Raw genomic sequence first — 19,686 nt, 5'->3', positions numbered from 1 at the left:
GCTGACAGTGGGCAACATGCATGGTACACCCGGACAGGGTCGACATCTGCGACAGTACTGATGAGAAAGGGACACAGAAAAGCATCCAACCCATGAAGGCACAGTGAAAATATGCAAGCGTCAGTCAGATTTGAACCCTGAACTTGCTTGCTTACCGCTGTTCCACAGTTTGTTTGTTTGTTTTTAACATAAAGAGAAGAACGTTATAAACCTAATTGTTAGTACTGGATAATGTCTTCTAGCTGTTTTACTTCTTGTTCTCACCTTCTCATGCATCTATTTTCTGTGTTCTTCATCCTCTAAATTCATCTTGTTTTGGATTCACCATTATTTCTTTTACATTTCCAGACTCTTCCATTATTTTTGGTCAGCATGTTCATTTAGAATATAAGCAAGCTGTTGACAAGTTCATCTCTGAACGTGTCAACAATCCCAAACTCTAAACAGACACAAACACCTCCCCTCTGTCTAAATCATCCCATTACAGAAATCGGCTTGTGTTATTCACTGCACGAATAAAGCAGCAGACAATTGTTTTAGTATATAATCTTACTTGAATGCAGCCTCCATTAAATGTATTGTTTTGTTTTGTAGGATATCTTCATGCCGGCTGAAAGCATCAGTCGGTATCACTAATCGTGCAAATATCATGAATAGTGCATTTAATATTTGTCTGTTTTTGTACACAGGGAACAGTTTTTTTCCAGTCTTTTTTAAAATAAAAGGAGTTAAAATGGAACAGGAAAAAAAAATCCCACATGATTTAGTATTTTATTGTCAGTATGGTGTCTTGTTTAATGGCTGCATCAGGCAGTTTTGGCAAATGGCTGACCCAGTTTTCCACTGGCTTCTAGAAAGCTTGTTATTATGATTACAGCTTACATAAATGTGCTGACAGGGAAGAGTGGCTTCTGGGAAGAATCCAAAATGACAAAATGGGGCTCCTGAAAGATTTCATTTTGCTATGATCAGCAAAACAGAGTGAAATTTTAAGGTTGCAGCTCTTGATTAAAACCGTGTGGTTCACGATTTGATACCAGTTTCCACAGTGGAGAGACTTAAAGCTGGAAACAAGATCCAGCTGTGGTGTTAAACGGTGTCATCTCTGGTACTGGTCCAGGCTGAGCTGCTGACTGAGAACATTCAGTGCAAACATGATGATCTCAGTTGTGACTATTTTAAAATGCTTTAATTTGTGTTATCAGAAAGGTTTGATCCTATGAACATGATATATATCCGGGGGTCACTAGCTATATTTACCAGAAGAGTTCTGACATAGTTGCCACTTTATTTTTTTATTATTTTTTTTTAAAGAAAATGCTCTACAATGACAAGCTAAAACATTAGTTTTCCATGAAAATATTTAACTAACAATAAATAATATAACACGATATATAAACAAGTTCATTTGCTTCATAATGCCAACTTTAACTTTTTATACCTACTTTTTTAACTAAATGATGTGAATACTACTACACTACTACATCCCCAATTCCCCAAATTTGAGAAAAAAAAATGCAATCATTTGTAAATCTCATAAGTGGATATTTTATTCACAATAAAACATTTTTTCGAATTTGATGGAAGCAGCGCATCTTAAAGAAGTTGGGACAGGAGCAACAAAAGGCTGGAAAAGTTAGTGGCCCTCAAACAGCTCACAACAACTGGCAACAGATCAGTTTTGGGACTGGGTGTAACAAGAGCATCTTAGAGAGGCAGAGTTCCTCGGAAGTAAAGATGGGCAGAGATTCACCAATCAGCAAAAAACTGCAATCTACAAATGGATGAACAATTTCAAAATAATGCTCCTCAATGTAAACTGTAAACAGTACGTAATATCATTAAAAGATTCAGAGGGTTTGGAGAAATCTTTGTGTGCAAGAGACAAGGCAGAAAATCAGTATTGGATGTTGTGTATTTTGTTCTTGGGCAGCACTGCTTTAAAAACAGGCATGATTCTGTCATGGAAATCACTGCATGGGCTCAGGAACACTTCCACAAATCACCGTGCCATCCACAAATGCAGATTAAAGCTCTGTGATGCAAAGAAGTCACATGTGAATATGATCCAGGAACATTGCTGGCTTTTCTGGGCCGAAGTTCGCTTAAAATTGCCTGAGGCTACAAGGTGGAAACTGTTCTGTGGTCAGACAAATCAAAATTTGAAATTCTGCTTGGAAAACATGAAACAGAAGAGAGCAAGACCATGAAAAGCTTCTGATAGTATCCATGGTTTGGCAGCTTACTTTTATTTGACATTTTACACAGTGCTCCAACTGTTTTCTGGTGCTGGGTTTGTATTTCCTTTAATGCATAACAAAATAAATCAAATTATATAGTGTTGAGTAAAAGAATGTTAAAATAGGAGAGATCTTTTAAAAAAATGATTATTATTTTACAAAAGTATTGCTTTAACTACATTTTCCTGTGAATTTGCACAACAAATGCACGCAAATCAACTTTTACTATAACATTTCCAGTTGAATTTATTTAGCCTTTCCTTGTGAGAACAGACCAGCTCTGGTATTTAAAATCATTTAGTGCCCGTAGGTACAGTAGCTGCAGCTACTGAAGTTACAGTGTGGGATAAAGACAGGAAATTGAACATTTTTGTGCAGAATTCTGTCTGCAACATTTGACCTATGAGGATATACCCTGCAATTAGCTCCTGGACTTTATTCATGTTCTCTTCCCCCCCTTCTTTCTTGCTCCTTTTGCAGCAGAGTCGTACTCTGTGGCAGGCAGTGATGGCAGTATCACTCCCTCAGTGGGCTCTGTGCCTCACCAGGCCTCAGGCGGCTCCAGTCCCTGCTCGCACTCCTCGTCTGGAGGCTCACGGCACCCTGTCACCACTCTGAAGAAATGGCTTACCAATCCCGTCCGCAAGCTGAGCTCTGATGCCAGAAGTGGAGCGGGGAAAGGCGAGAAGCAGATGTTTGGGTCAGATGGGAGGCAACCAATGTTGATCCTTTCCCACACTGAAACTCAGCAAAGGCCTATGGAAGTGCACAATAACTACACCATCCTCACCTCTGGAGACACAGTTAGTATTTAAGACAGACATATAAACTCATTTACGGTACTGAGATATGCTATATTAGTATAATGATATATTTATTCCTAATTACAGTTTATTTTTGTTGCCAGGAGTGGAAAGATGGCCTGTTGAATCCAGCAGTTCATTCTTCTTTACATCCAGCTTCTCCGAGCTACTTATCGGACCTCCTGCAAGGCAGAAACGCACAGAGTCTAGTAATGATGTTACGCCTAACCTGTCTTTACACACCTATAAATGCAACTGATTCAAAGCCTCTTTCTTTCTCAGCAGTTAAACACCATAAATAGGTCTCATAGAAGTCATAAAAGTAACTCTGCTAGAAGCACACTTTTAAAATTCATCCATATCAGACACAGGCAGTAAATGTTTCTTTTGCATGCTGTGAATACAACCTGGTACATTGATGCACATGAAGAAAAAAACAACTAACAATTTTGTTGTGTATTTGTGCAATAAATACTTGAAAGGGTAGTTATGATGGTTCTCAGAAGAAGCAAGACCCAAACATAGGACACACAAGACACAGGGAAAACTCAAAATCCAAGAAAACAAATCCTGAAATGGGCAGAAAAAAGGAAAAAAATCCCAAAAGTGATACACTGAGAAATCTAGGAACAAACATGCGCACAAAAGCTTGACTATTATCCAGACAAGTCAGTCTGGTAAGTGAAACGTGGACAGCTGATGGCATATATTCTCAGGGGACTGACTGACTAATTGAATGCAGGTTGTCCAGAAAAAAACAGAACAAAGGTTGGAAGTACAACTGAGAGGTCGTAACCAAGGATAACAAAATAAAACAGGAAATAACTCACACAGTAAGCACAGCAGGAATGCCAAAACATGACAATACTAATTCATTTCTTATTCCACGAGTTATCAGCCCATCATCGTCATCTAAATGATCTGTGTCACTTGTGGGCAGTTAAGGACTGAACATTGATCCACAACATAACACATTAAATGATGACTACGTTAGAGGTATAATTGAATTCACACACAAACATACATGTGTGCATGAAGAGCTTTGTATTCCAACCCATATTTGGTGATTTAAAAATCGGAAGTATCAGTCAATATTTTTGAATCTTTCATACATAAAAAACAATGAGCTCATTTCTTTAACATGGTGGCTCTATATTGTAGTGGTTTATGTATTTGCAGAACAAGCAAAAGACCCCAGAAGTATTGTACTCGGCCCTGAAAATCTTAGAAATATGGTATCTAATCAGATTCTTACTCTGGATGGCATTACCTTGGCCTCCAGTAACGCTGTGAGGAACCTTGGAGTCATTTTTGACCAGGACATGTCCTTCAACGCACATATTAAACAAATATGTAAGACTGCTTTCTTCCATTTGCGCAACATCTCTAAAATTAGAAATATCCTGTCTCAGAGTGACGCTGAAAAACTAGTTCATGCATTTATTACTTCCAGGCTGGACTACTGTAATTCATTATTATCAGGATGTCCAAAAAACTCACTGAAAAGCCTTCAGCTAATCCAAAATGCTGCAGCAAGAGTCCTGACAGGGACTAGAAAGAGAGAGCATATTTCTCCTGTTTTGGCTTCCCTTCATTGGCTTCCTGTTAAATCCAGAATTGAATTCAAAATCCTGCTCCTCACATACAAGGTCTTAAATAATCAGGCCCCATCTTATCTTAATGACCTTGTAGTACCATATCACCCTATTAGAGCGCTCCGCTCTCGCTCTGCAGGCCTACTTGTTGTTCCTAGAGTATTTAAAAGTAGAATGGGAGGGAGAGCCTTCAGTTTTCAGGCCCCTCTTCTGTGGAACCAGCTTCCAGTTTGGATTCGGGAGACAGACACTATCTCTACTTTTAAGATTAGGCTTAAAACTTTCCTTTTTTCTAAAGCATATAGTTAGGGCTGGACCAGGTGACCCTGAATCCTCCCTTTGTTATGCTGCAATAGATGTAGGCTGCCGGGGGATTCCCATGATGCATTGAGTTTTTCCTTTCCAGTCACCTTTCTCACTCACTATGTATTAATAGACCTCTCTGCATTGAATCATATCTGTTATTAACCTCTGTCTCTCTTCCACAGCATGTCTTTATCCTGTCTTCCTTCTCTCACCCCAACCGGTCGCAGCAGATGGCCGCCCCTCCCTGAGCCTGGTTCTGCCGGAGGTTTCTTCCTGTTAAAAGGGAGTTTTTCCTTCCCACTGTCGCCAAAGTGCTTGCTCATAGGGGGTCATATGATTGTTGGGTTTTTCTCTGTATCTATGAAGCGCCTTGAGGCGACTTTTGTTGTGATTTGGCGCTATATAAATAAAATTGAATTGAATTGAATTGAATAGAAGTAGACATAAACTCTTATTTTCCTTGGGGATTGCAACAGGAAAGGTATCTGGTGTAAAATATATATACATTTTTACATTTTTGTTGTTAACGAGTCCTTACTAAAATAATGTGACAATGCAATTTAAAAAATAGTCTTGTTTAATTGTCACAACAAGTTTGAATTACTCATTTACAGTCTACAGCACACTCTCTGTTGCTGCTAATTATATTCACAGTATTCACTCACTATTTCTTAAGGGATTCGCTAACTTAGCTTGTAGCCAACTTGGTAGCTGCATGGCCCTCTTGCACCTTCCTTCTGTGTGTCAGATGTTTAGTTACTCCTCGGTGTCCTTTAGTAATAATGATACTTGTAATAAATGTAGCTTCTTTGCAGTTTTTTTTGCAGGTAGCTTAGCCCCGTTAGCTCTCAGAAGATGCTGTAGGTATTACGGTTACTGCACTGCAGTTGTTTGTATCATATCTATATAACAGATTCCAATTTGTTCATGTAAATGGAGAGTCCTCTTCATACACTGACGTTAATTACGGAGTTCCACAGGGTTCAGTGCTAGGACCAGTTCTGTTTACATTATACATGCTTCCCTTAGGCAGTATCATCAGAAGGCATAGCATACATTTTCACTGCTACGCAGATGACACACACCAATTAGTTAAACTGCAGAAATGTCTTAAAGCAGGGGTGTCAAACTCAAATACACAGTGGGCCAAAATTCAAAACTGAAACAAAGTCGCGGGCTAACGTTAATATTTATTGAAATATATTTAATCCTCCAGATATAAGAATGAATCTTTTCTTATGGACTCAAACACGTTTTGCTGTAAAACTGAATATGGAACAAGCAAAGCTTAATACTAAACAATATATATATTAGCTGTATAATACCAGTAGGCCAGCTCTAATAGTAATTTGGTATGGCTTCGCGGGCCAAATGTAATTAGGCTGCGGGCCAAATTTGGCCCACGGGTCAGAGTTTGACACCTATGTCTTAGAGACATAAAGACCTGGATGGCCTCAAATGTTCTGCTTCTAAATTCAGATAAAACTGAGGTTATTGTACTCGGCCCTGAAAATCCTAGAAATGCTGTTTCTACTCAGATACTTACTCAGGATGGCATTACCCTGGCCTCCAGCAACATTGTGGGGAATCTTGGAGTCATTTCTGACCAGGATATCTCCTTCAGACTGCAGGTTTACTTGTGGCTCCTAAATAATTTAAAAGCAGAATGGGAGGCAGAGCCTTCAGTTTTCGGGCCTCTCTTCTGTGGAACCGGCTTCCAGTTTGGATTCAGGAGATAGACACACTCTCTACTTTTAAGATTAGGCTTAAAATTTTTCTTTTTAATAAAGTATATAGTTAGGGCTGGATCCGGTGACCCTGAATCCTTCTTTAGTTACGCTGCAATAGGTCTAGGCTGCTGGGGGATTCCCATGATGCATTGAGTCTTCTTCAGTCACCTTTTTCACTCACTATGTTTATACACCTCTCTTCATCTATTTTTTTTTTGTTATTATTAATCTCTGGCCCTTTTCCACAGCATGTCTTTGTCCTGTCATCATTTACTCACGCCAACCAGTTGCATCAGATGGCTGCCCCTTTCTCAGCCTGGTTCTGCCGGAGGTTTCTTCCTGTTAAAAGGGAGTTTTTCCTTCCCACTGTCGCCAAAGTGCTTGCTCATAGGGGGTCATATGATTGTTGGGGTTTTCTCTTATTTCTTTGTACTGCTGTAGGGTGTTTACCTTACAACATGCAATGCCTTGAAGCAACTGTTGTTGTGATTTGGCACTATACAAAAGTTGAATTGAAATTCAATTAAAAGCTGGAATACACCCTTGACATGCCACCAGTCTGTAGTGGGGGGCTAGACATAGCTCTATAGAGTATCATTCAGATTTATCTTATGTTAGCTCCCTGATTAAAATGTAAGTTCTTAAAGTAATGGTTCTCCTCTGTTAGAGACTCTGCATGTGCCTCTCTTTCCTGCTCTCAGGCTGTGTGTCAGACTGTTGAGAAAGCCTAACAGAAAACAGCTTTTAGCCAGAATATGAGAACTGAACAACAGGAGTACACCTGCCAAGTGTTAAGAAGATCAGATGAAAGATTCTTGAGAAACACACACTCATATGCACACTCCAAGAGCCCTTCGTTTATTTTTTTTCCTCTGTGTATGTTACTAATTAAAGTATTTTGACTCTCGGACTGCAATTTGACAATCAAAAGAAAAAACAAGCAAAAAAAAAAACAAAACTACCTAGATTAAGCATCAACAGACCTGTAACATAGCTGGGTATAAAAATAGCATCTTAAAGACGCAGTGGGTCACCAATTTGCAAAAACGTGTGGAAAAATTTCAGAATAATGTTCCTCAATGTAAAATTGTAAAGACTTATTGTAAAGAGATGAAATATGTCATCGTCTACAGTCCATAATATCATCAAAGGGTCACGGGACAAATCAGAATTGTGTGTACTATATGAAAGATAGGCATGATTCTGTCATGGAAATTACTGCATGGGTCAGGAACACTTCTAGAAAACATTGTCTGTGAACACAATCTGACTTGCCATGGATGGATTCAGTTTAAAGCTCTATCATGCAAAATCAAATCAATAGAAACTCCGCTGCCTCTTCTGGGCCATAAAAAACATTTTATTAGACAGATTTTAAGGCAAATGTTTGATTTGTGAATTAAACAATTAATTGGGCAATTTGTTGGTTAAGAATATATTTTAAAAACACAAAAAACAGTAAAGTCCTCTGCACTTTCCCACAGATTTTCCATGGAGTGTCTCTTGTTATTAAATCTTCTGATAATGTAATGCAGAGCTTGTAGCAGATAATGAATAACTTAAAGCATAATTACACTTACACTGCACATGTCTCCATCTACATCCTGCCCATATAAAAGCACTCCTATTCATATACACCACCTGACCTTTGTGCATTATGACTCAATTTTGCTGCATTTTTCATGTGCACGCTCACACACAAATAAATATATAAAAGCACCGACAATATTTCTCAGAAACCCTACACTGTACTGAGTAATCTTTGAGAGGGAGTGGAGTAGATTGAATCCTGTGGGCTTTCGTTGATCGCATCTGGAAGTAATTAAGTAAAGAAAACAGCCTTTAACAGGGTTAGGGTTGAGGGCGGAGTGCATGCCAAAATTAGAAGAAGAGCCTCAAAGGCAAGGTGAGAAACAGGTCTGTGGATGTTGGACAGTTCTCCAAAGATGACAGAGTAAAGTTTTGTAAGCTTTGCAAAGGTGATAAGAGGAATTTTTAAATGATTAAATTAATCCTTTAACTCATAAAGCACATTATTTTTCTTAATAAATGATTGCTCTCACTTTTAGCCTTTTTTTAACTCATGGCCCTGCAGAAAAATGTCATTGCTTAGATACCTGTAGCTTCATATTTATTTTCAGTTATTAACTGTTTACTCTGCTGCTGCCTGGGTTACTATAAACAGTCTTACTGTCCCTTTAAAAGAGTAGTTTAATAGTTTGGAAAATATATTGGATACATGGTTTGTATGGTCAGTATAACAAACATCCAAAAGGCAGTTAGCCTGGCGCAGAGACTAGTAACAACCACTAATCACCAGCATGTATGAGCAGCTCCATAAATTTGTTTGCACGCAAAAAGTCTGGACACTGTCAGGTGAATCGGGCCAGGATACTATGGAAAGTTGGGATGTTGTGTAATACATTGTCTAAAGTAGTAGTGCTTTGTACATGTGCTACTTGTACTTGCTGCTTTTTCTTTCAGTAATTTGAATAAATTAGAAAATTAAACTGTTTGCTGGAGAAGCCGCTGAGCTGCTCCCTGATCTCAGAGCATTACCAGTTATCTGACAGCACAACAGCAAGTCATTGCAGAACAGAGCATCCCTGCAAACCAGTTGAGCTCCACACATTTGAATCATTCTCCAAATATAAAATGTACATTTGATCTACTTGACAACATGTTCTGATTCTGCAATAGGCTCTTGTTCACTGAGGCAAAAGATAAAAATTAGGATTCCAGTTAAATTCACATTAGATTACAGTGCTTTTAGGTGAAGAGTGATGTTTGTTACTTAACAGCTTTCTGTGCATTTTTCAGTTAGCAGGCTCTCAGTTACAGTATATGACTTGACAAACTGCTCATTATTAACCTTGCTGTCTGCCCAACACTCTCCTCAGCAGCACAGAAAATGTGCTTATTATTCTCAGGTTACTCAAAATTGCCCCACTGATGTGTTTCCCGCGGCGATTACTAACTGCTATACAAATAAACTTGCCTTGGATGTGCCGTGCATGAAGCCTAATGATTTTAGTGTGTGTGAATGGATTGCTCCACAGCACTGTGTTGCAGTGGGGGAAGAAGTAACAGAATTTTTAACTAGCATACAGATTAAAATACTGCTGTATCTACAATACTACTTGAATAAAAGTACCTAGAGTTACTTTTCTACTCTTTATTTCACAGTCATCCAGAGCTCTTTAACCAACTGACCTCTCTGATTGAATGTAATACTGTATGTTACAGAAATGCCAAAAGATGTAATGTTTTCCTTTTGTGTTTTAGAGTCAAAGCATCAACACTCTGCAACGGGAGGACAGCTGTACTGTAACCGATGACTCAACCAGCCAGTGTTCTGGTACAGTGGACAGTGAAGAAGAGAGAAACATTGCTTTAGAGAAGAGCATGTAAGTCTAAAGCATTATACCAAATACTGTAACTTCTCTAACTTCTTTATCCCCTCAGGATTGCTGAGGTCCATGGACCAGCTGCTCCTGGCAGTCCCAAAAGCCCCTTTGAAAACCACGGGCAATTGTCCGATTTCAATTATTGCCCCCAAATTGTGGAATGATCCCCTTGCTCTTTTATCATTTTTCCCTTTTATAGATAAAGGCTATGTGTTTGCCCTTGTTTCATGCCTTTATGCTGAGAGAACTGTGACTAACTATGATTGATATTTCGCACAGAGCCCTGAGATCATCATCATGTTTTTTAATGTTTGTCTTTCAGATACGTGCTAACAGAGCTGATAGAGACAGAAAGGCTATATGTTGAAGATCTTGGACTTATAGTGCAGGTATGCCTCACCTCAAATGATCTACTTATTTGTATTTATATAAGAAACACCTGACATTGCTTAATTTGTACCAAAAGCAAAGGAGTTTATTTCCCGTATAGAAATAAGCAACTTAGATACATGTTTGTGTTTATACAGGGTTACATGGCCACCATGGGTAATCAGGGCGTTCCTGAGGACTTGAGAGGAAAGGACAGGATTGTGTTTGGAAATATCCACCAGATCTATGACTGGCATAAGGAGTGAGTCAGAATGTCTCCCCCCTGAGTTCCTCTGAATATGAACATCTCTTATGTTTAACAAGTTTTCCCCCTAAACTTCTCATGTTTCATAGCTGTTAAGCATGTGTCATACCCCCTGCTGCTGTTTGTTTCCTGCCTCTGAGTACGTGTGTGTGTGTTTGGCTGGTTGGCTGCTTTTGCCTGACCTTCTGTGCTTCGTGTCACACAGTTATTTCCTGGGAGAGCTGGAGAAATGTGTGGGTGATCCAGACAGCCTGGCCCGGCTCTTCATCAAACATGTGAGCCTAAAGATCAGTGAGAGACTTGTGTCCTTTTTTTTCTCAGTCTGAACATTTAGTCATCACAGTCCCCAGTGATGTAATGCCTCGGCCTGCTGCTGTGCAGATGTGTTTTCTTTTTGTAGATCAGCTGACTGCAGGTGCAGCTGGTAAATAACAGGCAGCAATCAGTGTCGAAGACGCTTCCACTGAGACCCTGCTGTTTGTAAAAAGGAGCTGAATCTACACCTCTCTGAGCTCTATTAAATTTTTTTGTTGTTTTTACTCTAAACTTCAGAAGATTTGATGATCATCATTGCAAACGGCAACATTAAACACAAAGAAAGCAACTTTTATTTTGTGTTTTGATGTAAAACATCAAAATGTGGAGAAACTGGAAGGGTGTGGAAAACGATTATTGGCACTTTACAGTCGAGCATCCGTATCGCTGTGCTACAGCAGGAATATAAACAGAATAAACTCATAATTTTGATTTGATTTTCGATCCAAATATCTTTATTTCTTTAAGTTTCTGCAGCATGTCTAATTCAGCTTTGGACACTAAGGTGTAATTCTTACCCTGCTCATTGCTCCACACTTATTTGTAATAATTTCCATTATCCCTCTTCCACTTCCAGGAGCGGCGTCTTCACATGTATGTGGTTTACTGTCAGAACAAACCCAAGTCCGAGCACATTGTCTCTGAATACATCGAGACATACTTTGAGGTGAGAGCCCAATGGTCTCTGTCCGCAGAGATGACTTTTTCAGCCTAAAAAACCCTTGTTTTTCACATTTCTTTCCATTTTTGTCTTCTGACAGGATCTCAGACAACAGCTGGGTCACAGGCTGCAGCTCAATGACCTGCTTATCAAACCTGTTCAGAGGATCATGAAGTATCAGCTACTGTTGAAGGTTTGCTACTTAAAAAGATGACCTATTCACTTGCATGGCACCTGCTACATGTTAATATTAAAATAATCTGTCATTCGTTTGATTCAGGAAACATCAAAATGATCAAAATATTAAATAGTAAAAGGGTTAATTTACTTAAATTAAAACGTTCACAACTGAAAATTGTGAGTAGGCTCTCAGCAACCTTGCATACAACTAGCGGGTAACCAGTTGAGTCACGTTCTCTATTGCAGAAAGATGTCTTGCGAACGAGTTGTACTCAGGCTCATGCTGATTGCAACTTATTGAAAATCCATTTGCTTTTATAAATTAGAGGGCAGCTATTTAAAAACCTTCTCCAATCTGTCTGAGAGTGGTTGCAGAGGGAGATTAAGATTATTTTGAGACAGTTTCCTTCAATCCAGGTGACCTGTGCGTTCACTTTGCACAGGTCCAGGTGACCTGTGCAAAGTGAATGCAAAAGGTTCGGCAACTGGTTGCAAACAGCTGTCACCCAGTTTTTTGCAACCGGTTGCCAAATATGAAAATTTAAATTCAGCCACTGATTTTGATCCTAGTCACAAGGAGGTTTTTATTATACTGAACCATTATAAGTCCTTATTTCCTTACTTTATGTTACAGTTTTCTATTCAAGTTGTTTCAGTTTATTTTATGAAAATTAAAATAAATCTCTTATTGACTGGCACCTTCAGGACTTCTTGAAGTATTACAGCAAAGCTGGGAAGGATGTGGAGGAGCTGCAGGTACGAGCTCATTATGAAATGGAAACTCCAATAAAATGCTTTATCATTTCAATCGCACACTAAAATTATGTTTTCACTGCTATCCATCTGACTCAGAGAGCAGTGGAGGTTATGTGTTTTGTGCCAAAACGATGTAATGATATGATGAATGTGGGAAGGCTCCAAGGTTTTGAGGTAAGATCCGCCGTTTTTTAAAAAATAAGACGCATATCCGGGATGACTTGTGTTCTTTGACAATGGTATATGATATATGTACTGCTCAGGGGAAAATCACGGCTCAGGGGAAGCTGCTCCAGCAGGATACCTTCTCCGTCAGCGAGCAGGAAAGTGGCTTCCTGTCCAAAGCGAGGGAGAGGCGGGTCTTCCTGTTTGAGCAGCTGGTCATCTTCAGTGAGCCAATTGATAAGAAAAAGGGTTTCCCTTTGCCGGGGTACACCTTTAGAAACAGCATCAAGGTGAGATTATATTTGAGTGCTGAGTGTTGAGTGCTTTTGTTAATGTTCAAAATGAGCATGTTGTGTTTTGCAGGTAAGCTGCCTTGGTGTGGAGGAGCACTCTGAAGAAGATCCCTGCTGTCTGGTCCTGACTTCTCGAGGCACTGACGGCAGTGTGACGCGCTTCATCATGCAGGCATCATCTCCGGATATACAGCAGGCTTGGCACAGTGATGTGGTCCAGATATTAGAGACTCAGAGGAACTTCCTTAATGGTACCGGAGCTCAGTCTTTCTTCTATACGACTGTTGATTTAAGAGTTTGGTCTGTCTGAATAATGCAACATATCTTCCTGTCTGCTGCAGCTCTTCAATCTCCGATAGAATACCAACGGAGGGAAAGTAAGTCAAACAGCCTGGGCAGGAACACAAAGTCTCCATCTACATCAGCATCTGGCCTGTTGCCTCACTCCTCAGCATCCGTGGACAGGCGTCAGCAGCCCTGTTTTCTGTCTTATAACACCTCCTTGCCCTCTATGCATTCATCCCAGCACAGCCCGGCCTCGCAAACGGTGCGTGTGAAACAGCAGTGCTCACCATCATATTTATGCACAAACATGCATCTGTATTTTTCTCACGATTTAACTTTGACTTCTTTGTCTCTTTAAGGTGTCTAACCCTTGCGTGGTAACAGTTTGTGCAGCTCATCCCTCACTTTCCTCCCCCATGCAGCTCAGTCTGTGCTCAGAGGTGAGACGTGACTGTGGCACATCCAATGGCCTGGCTCCCTGCAGCTATCACAGCCTGCAGGTAAATAATACACAACACTGACTGACCTCAGTTATTTAACAGATGAGGCATCTGCCATGCTGATAATTTATTCTTCCTGAAAGAAAATACAGTAAAAGTTGTTTACGGTCTATAGTTATGCACTGGTGTCATCAATGAACATTTAAAGTGTCTATTTGAACCCAAATTATCTGTATAGGTAGAAATTCACATTTAACGATTACATTTGCAGGCACCCAATTGAGTCGGGTCCCTTTGAGCTGTGGTCATTGGTCAAAGACTCATTCAGACTGATGGCAAAATGTCACAAGTCTGTCTGCATTTATAAATTAGCAGGTTTTTTTTGCAAAATTTCAACAATGTCTCTAAGAGTGATTGCAGTCCGTCCAAGTCAGACTGCAACTGTTTGCAGAAAGATCCAATCAGTCGTCTGGACAATTGCCCTGTCATCAAAGGGATGGTGAATGTGCACAACCATCAAGCTCTGGGCAGCCATTTAGTCAACACTAGTTGCAGTCGGCTGCAGAATGTGATATAATTCAATGCAGTCAGCATTTCTAAATAAAATAAAGTGATGTAGATCAGCTCTGTGGAGCTGGTCTGTGTGCGTGGACTGAGGCTGTTTGTTGTGGCGATCACTGATGGTGATGGGAAATGACTCTCTGTATGCCTTTGTGAAAATATCCTGTTGTTGTTACTGCATGGATTTACAAACCTGGTTGACCTAACCTGCAGCCAGTTTATGGAAAACCCGTTGACCTGCTCTTTTATCTCATTCATTCAGACTTCCACCAAGAGGAGGAAGCAGTTTGATTACAATACTTATTAGACGTGCTGATCTGGCCTGATTCCACAAAGTTGTTCTTGTCCTCTTGGCTTGCTCTTTGTGTTTTGGATCAGCTGTGTTTCTATTGTGCTTTAAATGCACAAGAAAATAAAATAAAAGTTTCCTATCTACCTTTTCACACAGCCTTTATCACACATGTCATGCATGATTCCTGACTCCGTGCCATTTTTATGTAACAGCTTCTTAATTACATTTATGTAAAGAAAGTCACTGAGTACCGGTTCATTTTTCATTACTGATGAAGTAACTGCACATAACTTTTGCAGCCCTATTCTCCTAGATCCAGGCTAAAAGAGCAGAGGTGACAGGGCCTTCATAATCGGTGCAACAACTGACCTTTTCACATATGATTTACCTAATGACTAAAAAACCCCTATTTGTTCTTGCTTGCTTTGAGTTCTACTTGAGCAGGGTTTCCTGGCTTTTTATTATGCAAGCATAGCCTTATTTACTTCTCGTATTACTTTAATTGATTAAAGTTTCTATTTTTAAAATGTATGTTTATAGTTTTTTTTGTGCATACTGTATTAAATAATTTAACAATTTTTGTTTAAATTACCTCAAATTTACCTCAAGTGGTGAAAACAAATCACTTTATTCTGCAAATGCTAATATTACAGCCTTAACAGCACAATTCTTTTATCTCCGTGTTATTTTTAAAGTTTGCCTTTTCAGTCTTATTTTGCAAATGTACTAAATTACACTGATGCCAGAATCAATCACCTGATTAACAGGAAGCCTTTGAAAATCTGCAGTGTGTCTTTGCTTCAAATGCCAGTGTAAAAATTGCCTATTTCCTCTCAGGGTGTGCCCGCCAGTTTCCAGACGATCACATTTAAGGACGCTGGGACTTATTCAGCGCATCAACTAAATAACTTGGATCAGCTCAAGGAGAGCGAGCAATAATGCGCTGCAGTGTCACATGAACTCAGTTTACCCTTCTGGAGCTGGAGTACCTCGACTAGGTCTGACTGCCAGGACACTTTGTTCCACTCATGTACACAAGCTGTCCGAGTCTGCGCGTCTCTGTTTTCACATATTGTCTCATATTTCCTTTAGGCTTATGATGTGGGGACTATTCTAGTGAAGTTACTTTGGTGTGACTGTATTCATTTGAGTGCATCTGCATATACATTACCAATCAGCTATAACATTAAAAACAAGATGAACCGAACAATTCCGATCATCTCTTGCAATGCAAAAACCTGCTGCGAAGCCTTAGGTGCTGCCATTCATCTGGATGTTTCTTCCACCTTATTAGCGAAGCAGCCTCTTCCAGCTGGACAGTGCACAATACGCACTGCAAAAACTGGACGTAAAGTCAGATTTGTTGACTTGGCCTCCAAACTTTACCCATTCTGACTGAGGATCTGCACGAAGGCACGAGAAAGCCCCGTCCACAGGCAACACGTCCATTCCACAGAACACAAAGTTTTCCACAGACTCAGTGAACCTGCATCCATGCCTCCAAAGCTGGGATGCCAAATTTGTTTTACATTGAGGGGGCACATATAGCCCACTTTGATTTCAAGTGGGTTAGGTTTATCTACACATTTAATGCCTGTGATATCTTAATATAAGAAAAAAGTGCAATTTCAAAATTTTGTCTCAGTTTTTCTGCTTGATTAAAAAAAATGTTGCCATAAGACATGAACTAATTTTATCAGGATGACTTTGGGGTTAAATTGTAAGAAATAATTGTGTAAAATTACAGAAAAAGTTCTGGTACCTCATTTCCTTGACTGTCCTGTAATTATAAAACAGAACATTGTTGTTAATTCACATTTTTAGAATTATTTTATTATTATTGTTTTTAATGTGGACCCATTATAAAACAAACAAACAAGAAATGTTTTAAGAGTAGACATTTAAGAGTAAAAAAAAATGGGGGCAAACAAAAATTCTGTTTTTTTCTAATTGTTAATACTTTAGCATGAATGCAGGAGGGCAGTCCTTATCAGCAGAAAAAGCTGTTAAATATACCAAAATAGAGTTAAAAGTCGAGACTACGCCCTCTTTCACATTATCCAGTAGACCAGATTGGTGTCTGTGTCAGGAAGATTCTGGCCCCCAGGCCTTATGTTTGACACCCTTTCTCCAAAGAGGTCATTTCACTAAGCAGGTTATTTTAATGTTTTGGCTGATTGGTGTAAATGCAGGCATATATTTCCTCTCAGGGTGTGCCCGCCAGTTTCCAGATATATATATATATATATATATATATATATATATATATATATATATATATATATATGTGTGTGTGTGTACATGAAGTGTATATATCTGTGTCACCACAGAGACTGTGCTTCACGGTGTTTATGTATTCATTTCTTCCTGTTTCCTTTGAAAATTCTTTGATGGATCTTTGCATAATGCGTAATATTTTCACAGGAGACCAATTCCACTTTATTCCCACAGAGAACTGAGATCTTAAATCCCTCCTCAAATAACTGTATCCATGAAATTGCCAAGTGACTGTAAATCCCAGTTATAGTCCAGGATCTCAATCCACACGAGTTATGTGTATCCCTGCAGTCCCTGGAGATTAGCGAATAGCTGTGCTTTCTGTCTGGTGGCCTGTTTTAACCCTGCCATTGTCAGTCTTATCTGAACTAAACATGTTTGTGGACTTACACAAAGCTTGTCATAACCAAGCAGAGAGAGGAAAAAGGGAACACAGATAAAACCGAGGTGCTCATTCGTCATTGTCGTCTTGAATGTAAATAATTTTGTGTTGGATCATATCGGTGAATCTCGTGCTGTCCTGATACACTCGTGGAATTAAAGAAGTTGTTCAGATATTTGTTATCATCATTTTTAGTTTTTCACTTCATGTGTCTCTTTTAGCGTCTCCTGACTGTTGTGTGTCTCTTGTTATTTGGACCCATTGAGTAACTTGTTCTCGATATTTGCTTTGGCCCTTGTGCCTATGAGGTCTCAAGGCTGATAGGTCAGTTCATTTATCCTTCCATGTTTCCCGTCTATTTTAAATATAAATGACCCATTAAAGCATAGTTGCTGGGAAATATGAATTATTTCCATCTTAAACCAACAGTCTGCAATCGATCAGTCAGAGTGTAAGTCAGCAGCTATTTCCTGTCATTTATTGTCTTTTCCATGAATTAGTTTTCCTAATACAGGCCAGAGGACCCCTTCCTAGCCTCATTATAATGTGCAGTGTATAACTTAATGGATGCCTTTGGTCGCTATCCAGAAGATTTATGTTCCCAAATGTGTAATAATCAGGTTGTTTTGTCTTGTTTTTATAAGATTATTTAAAAAGAAAATCCAAACGAAACATCGAAGCTGCACACAATCTGATCTCTGGTCTACAAAGCAGGGAACCAGATGGTGCTTAGCACCCTCTAGTGGAGGGAAATGCTCATCATTATGAATTAAAGAGTGAGTCACAATGTGAGCTCTTTAATTTACCAGTTTACAAGTCAAATATTTTATATTATGATTAATTATATGGTCTAACTAATTAATTATTATATTTTTATATTAAAAATTGCAGCTGGGTCTATACACATACATATAAACAGAATTTTTATACAGTAAGCAAAATCATGAAAAGGCATAAACTCGTGCTGCTGGCACCTGCTCTACACTTCTGAACATAAAAAATTTCAGTACTCCAAGCAAAAGACTGCCTGAAATTTCTGCATCACGCAGAGGCCATTTGTCCTTCAGTCATCTGACTATGTGACACACAACATCCTAGTGGTCTCGTTGTTCATTTGCATTGCATAGACTCACACTGCCTCATCTTTTACATGTTTGTCTGCTTGTTTAACATCTTAATATTGCTACTGAAAATGAAGACGAAACCTTGTAATTAATACGAAGGCTTTTGTTTTTTATTTTTGTGCTTGGCGGAATTTTAAGGGAACATCCATTATGCAGTTTTTCTGGGTGAAACTGACCAGACTGCGTTGAGCTGATAGGAAGGCAACGGTAACTTAAATAACCACTTGTTACAACCAAGGTGTGAAGAAGCAGAACCTTGAAGCAGCTGGGCTACGGCAGCAGAATACCACACAGAGGATCACTCCTGTCAACTAAGAACAGGAAACCGAGGGTTAAACTGAACTTTTGCTATCAAAATCTGGTGGTAAGCAGTAAAGCACAGATCCATGCTGCCTTGTATAAACAGTTTAGTCTGCTGTTGATGGTGTGAGGGTGTAGAGGATATTTTCTTGGCACAGATTGGGTCCCTAAATACCAACACAGAATTGTTTAAATGCCACAGCCTATCCGAGTACTCTTGCAGACCATGTTCAACCCTTTATCACCACATCGAACTGGTATTTTGATGACTGCCTCCAGCAGGATAATGCACAACGTCACAAAGCTCAAATTATCTCAGACTGGTTTCTTGAGCATGACAATGAGTTCCCTGTACTCACATGGCCTCCACAGTCACCAGCTCTCAATCTAATAGACCAGACTCGGGATGTGGTGGAACAGCAGATTCTCATCATGGATGTGCAGCAGACAAATCTGCAGCAACTGTGTGACGCTGATGTGGACCAAAATCTCTGAGGAATGTTTCTAACAACTTGTTGAATCTTTGCCACAAATAATTAAAGCTGTTTTGAAAGAAAGACAGGGCACAACCTGGCACGAGCAACATGAAGCTAAAAATAAGACTTACCTGCATGTTCCTTCATGTTCATGGCCCTCAGTACCTCTCTGATCTCCTTCAGCTCTACACCCCCAGCCCCACCTGAGAAATCTTCCTCCTGTGTTGACATGTGGTTGCTGTACATTCCTCTCTCCAAGTTTCAGACGCTCAGGGATAGAGCCTTCAGCTTCCAGGCTCCGACACTCTCAGACAACTTCAGTCATTAAATTCAAAACCTGGTTTTAGACGCAGGCTTTTAGTCTCAAATATAAACCATGCTTGCTATTATTTGACAGTTTTTGCCTCTCATCTATCATGTTCATTTGCTTCAGTAGCATAAAAGATGTGCTTATAAATTAAGTT

At 39.4% G+C, this 19,686-nt stretch overlaps 1 protein-coding gene across 12 annotated transcripts in view; it reads left to right on the top strand.

Annotated features, from left to right (window-relative positions):
• Positions 1 to 17,497, top strand: part of arhgef25b (Rho guanine nucleotide exchange factor (GEF) 25b) — a 39,617-nt gene extending 22,120 nt beyond the window's left edge. For 9 of the 12 annotated variants that reach the window (XM_086292248.1, XM_086292243.1, XM_086292245.1 and 6 more), the window contains 15 exons: positions 2,721 to 3,043; positions 3,148 to 3,252; positions 9,960 to 10,081; positions 10,404 to 10,470; positions 10,609 to 10,712; positions 10,921 to 10,990; positions 11,608 to 11,697; positions 11,792 to 11,884; positions 12,577 to 12,627; positions 12,724 to 12,801; positions 12,891 to 13,082; positions 13,156 to 13,336; positions 13,427 to 13,632; positions 13,730 to 13,870; positions 15,501 to 17,497. In XM_086292248.1, the coding sequence (XP_086148374.1) occupies positions 2,721 to 3,043; positions 3,148 to 3,252; positions 9,960 to 10,081; positions 10,404 to 10,470; positions 10,609 to 10,712; positions 10,921 to 10,990; positions 11,608 to 11,697; positions 11,792 to 11,884; positions 12,577 to 12,627; positions 12,724 to 12,801; positions 12,891 to 13,082; positions 13,156 to 13,336; positions 13,427 to 13,632; positions 13,730 to 13,870; positions 15,501 to 15,602 (1,925 nt within the window). In that variant the 3' untranslated portion in view covers positions 15,603 to 17,497. The remainder of the gene's footprint in view (positions 1 to 2,720; positions 3,044 to 3,147; positions 3,253 to 9,959; positions 10,082 to 10,403; positions 10,471 to 10,608; positions 10,713 to 10,920; positions 10,991 to 11,607; positions 11,698 to 11,791; positions 11,885 to 12,576; positions 12,628 to 12,723; positions 12,802 to 12,890; positions 13,083 to 13,155; positions 13,337 to 13,426; positions 13,633 to 13,729; positions 13,871 to 15,500) is intronic. The other 3 variants (XM_086292249.1, XM_086292251.1, XM_086292252.1) reach the window with 2 other exon arrangements.
• The last annotated feature ends 2,189 nt before the right edge of the window (positions 17,498 to 19,686 follow it).

Source organism: Aulonocara sp. 'chitande type north' Nkhata Bay, linkage group LG5, assembly GCF_057382095.1.
Source record: "Aulonocara sp. 'chitande type north' Nkhata Bay isolate Kocher_YH1m ecotype deep benthic linkage group LG5, A_spYH_male_GT1.1, whole genome shotgun sequence".
NCBI lineage: Eukaryota > Metazoa > Chordata > Actinopteri > Cichliformes > Cichlidae > Aulonocara > Aulonocara sp. 'chitande type north' Nkhata Bay.
Note: the sequence above shows the minus strand (reverse complement) of the source record. Positions and strands in the feature narration are given on the sequence as shown.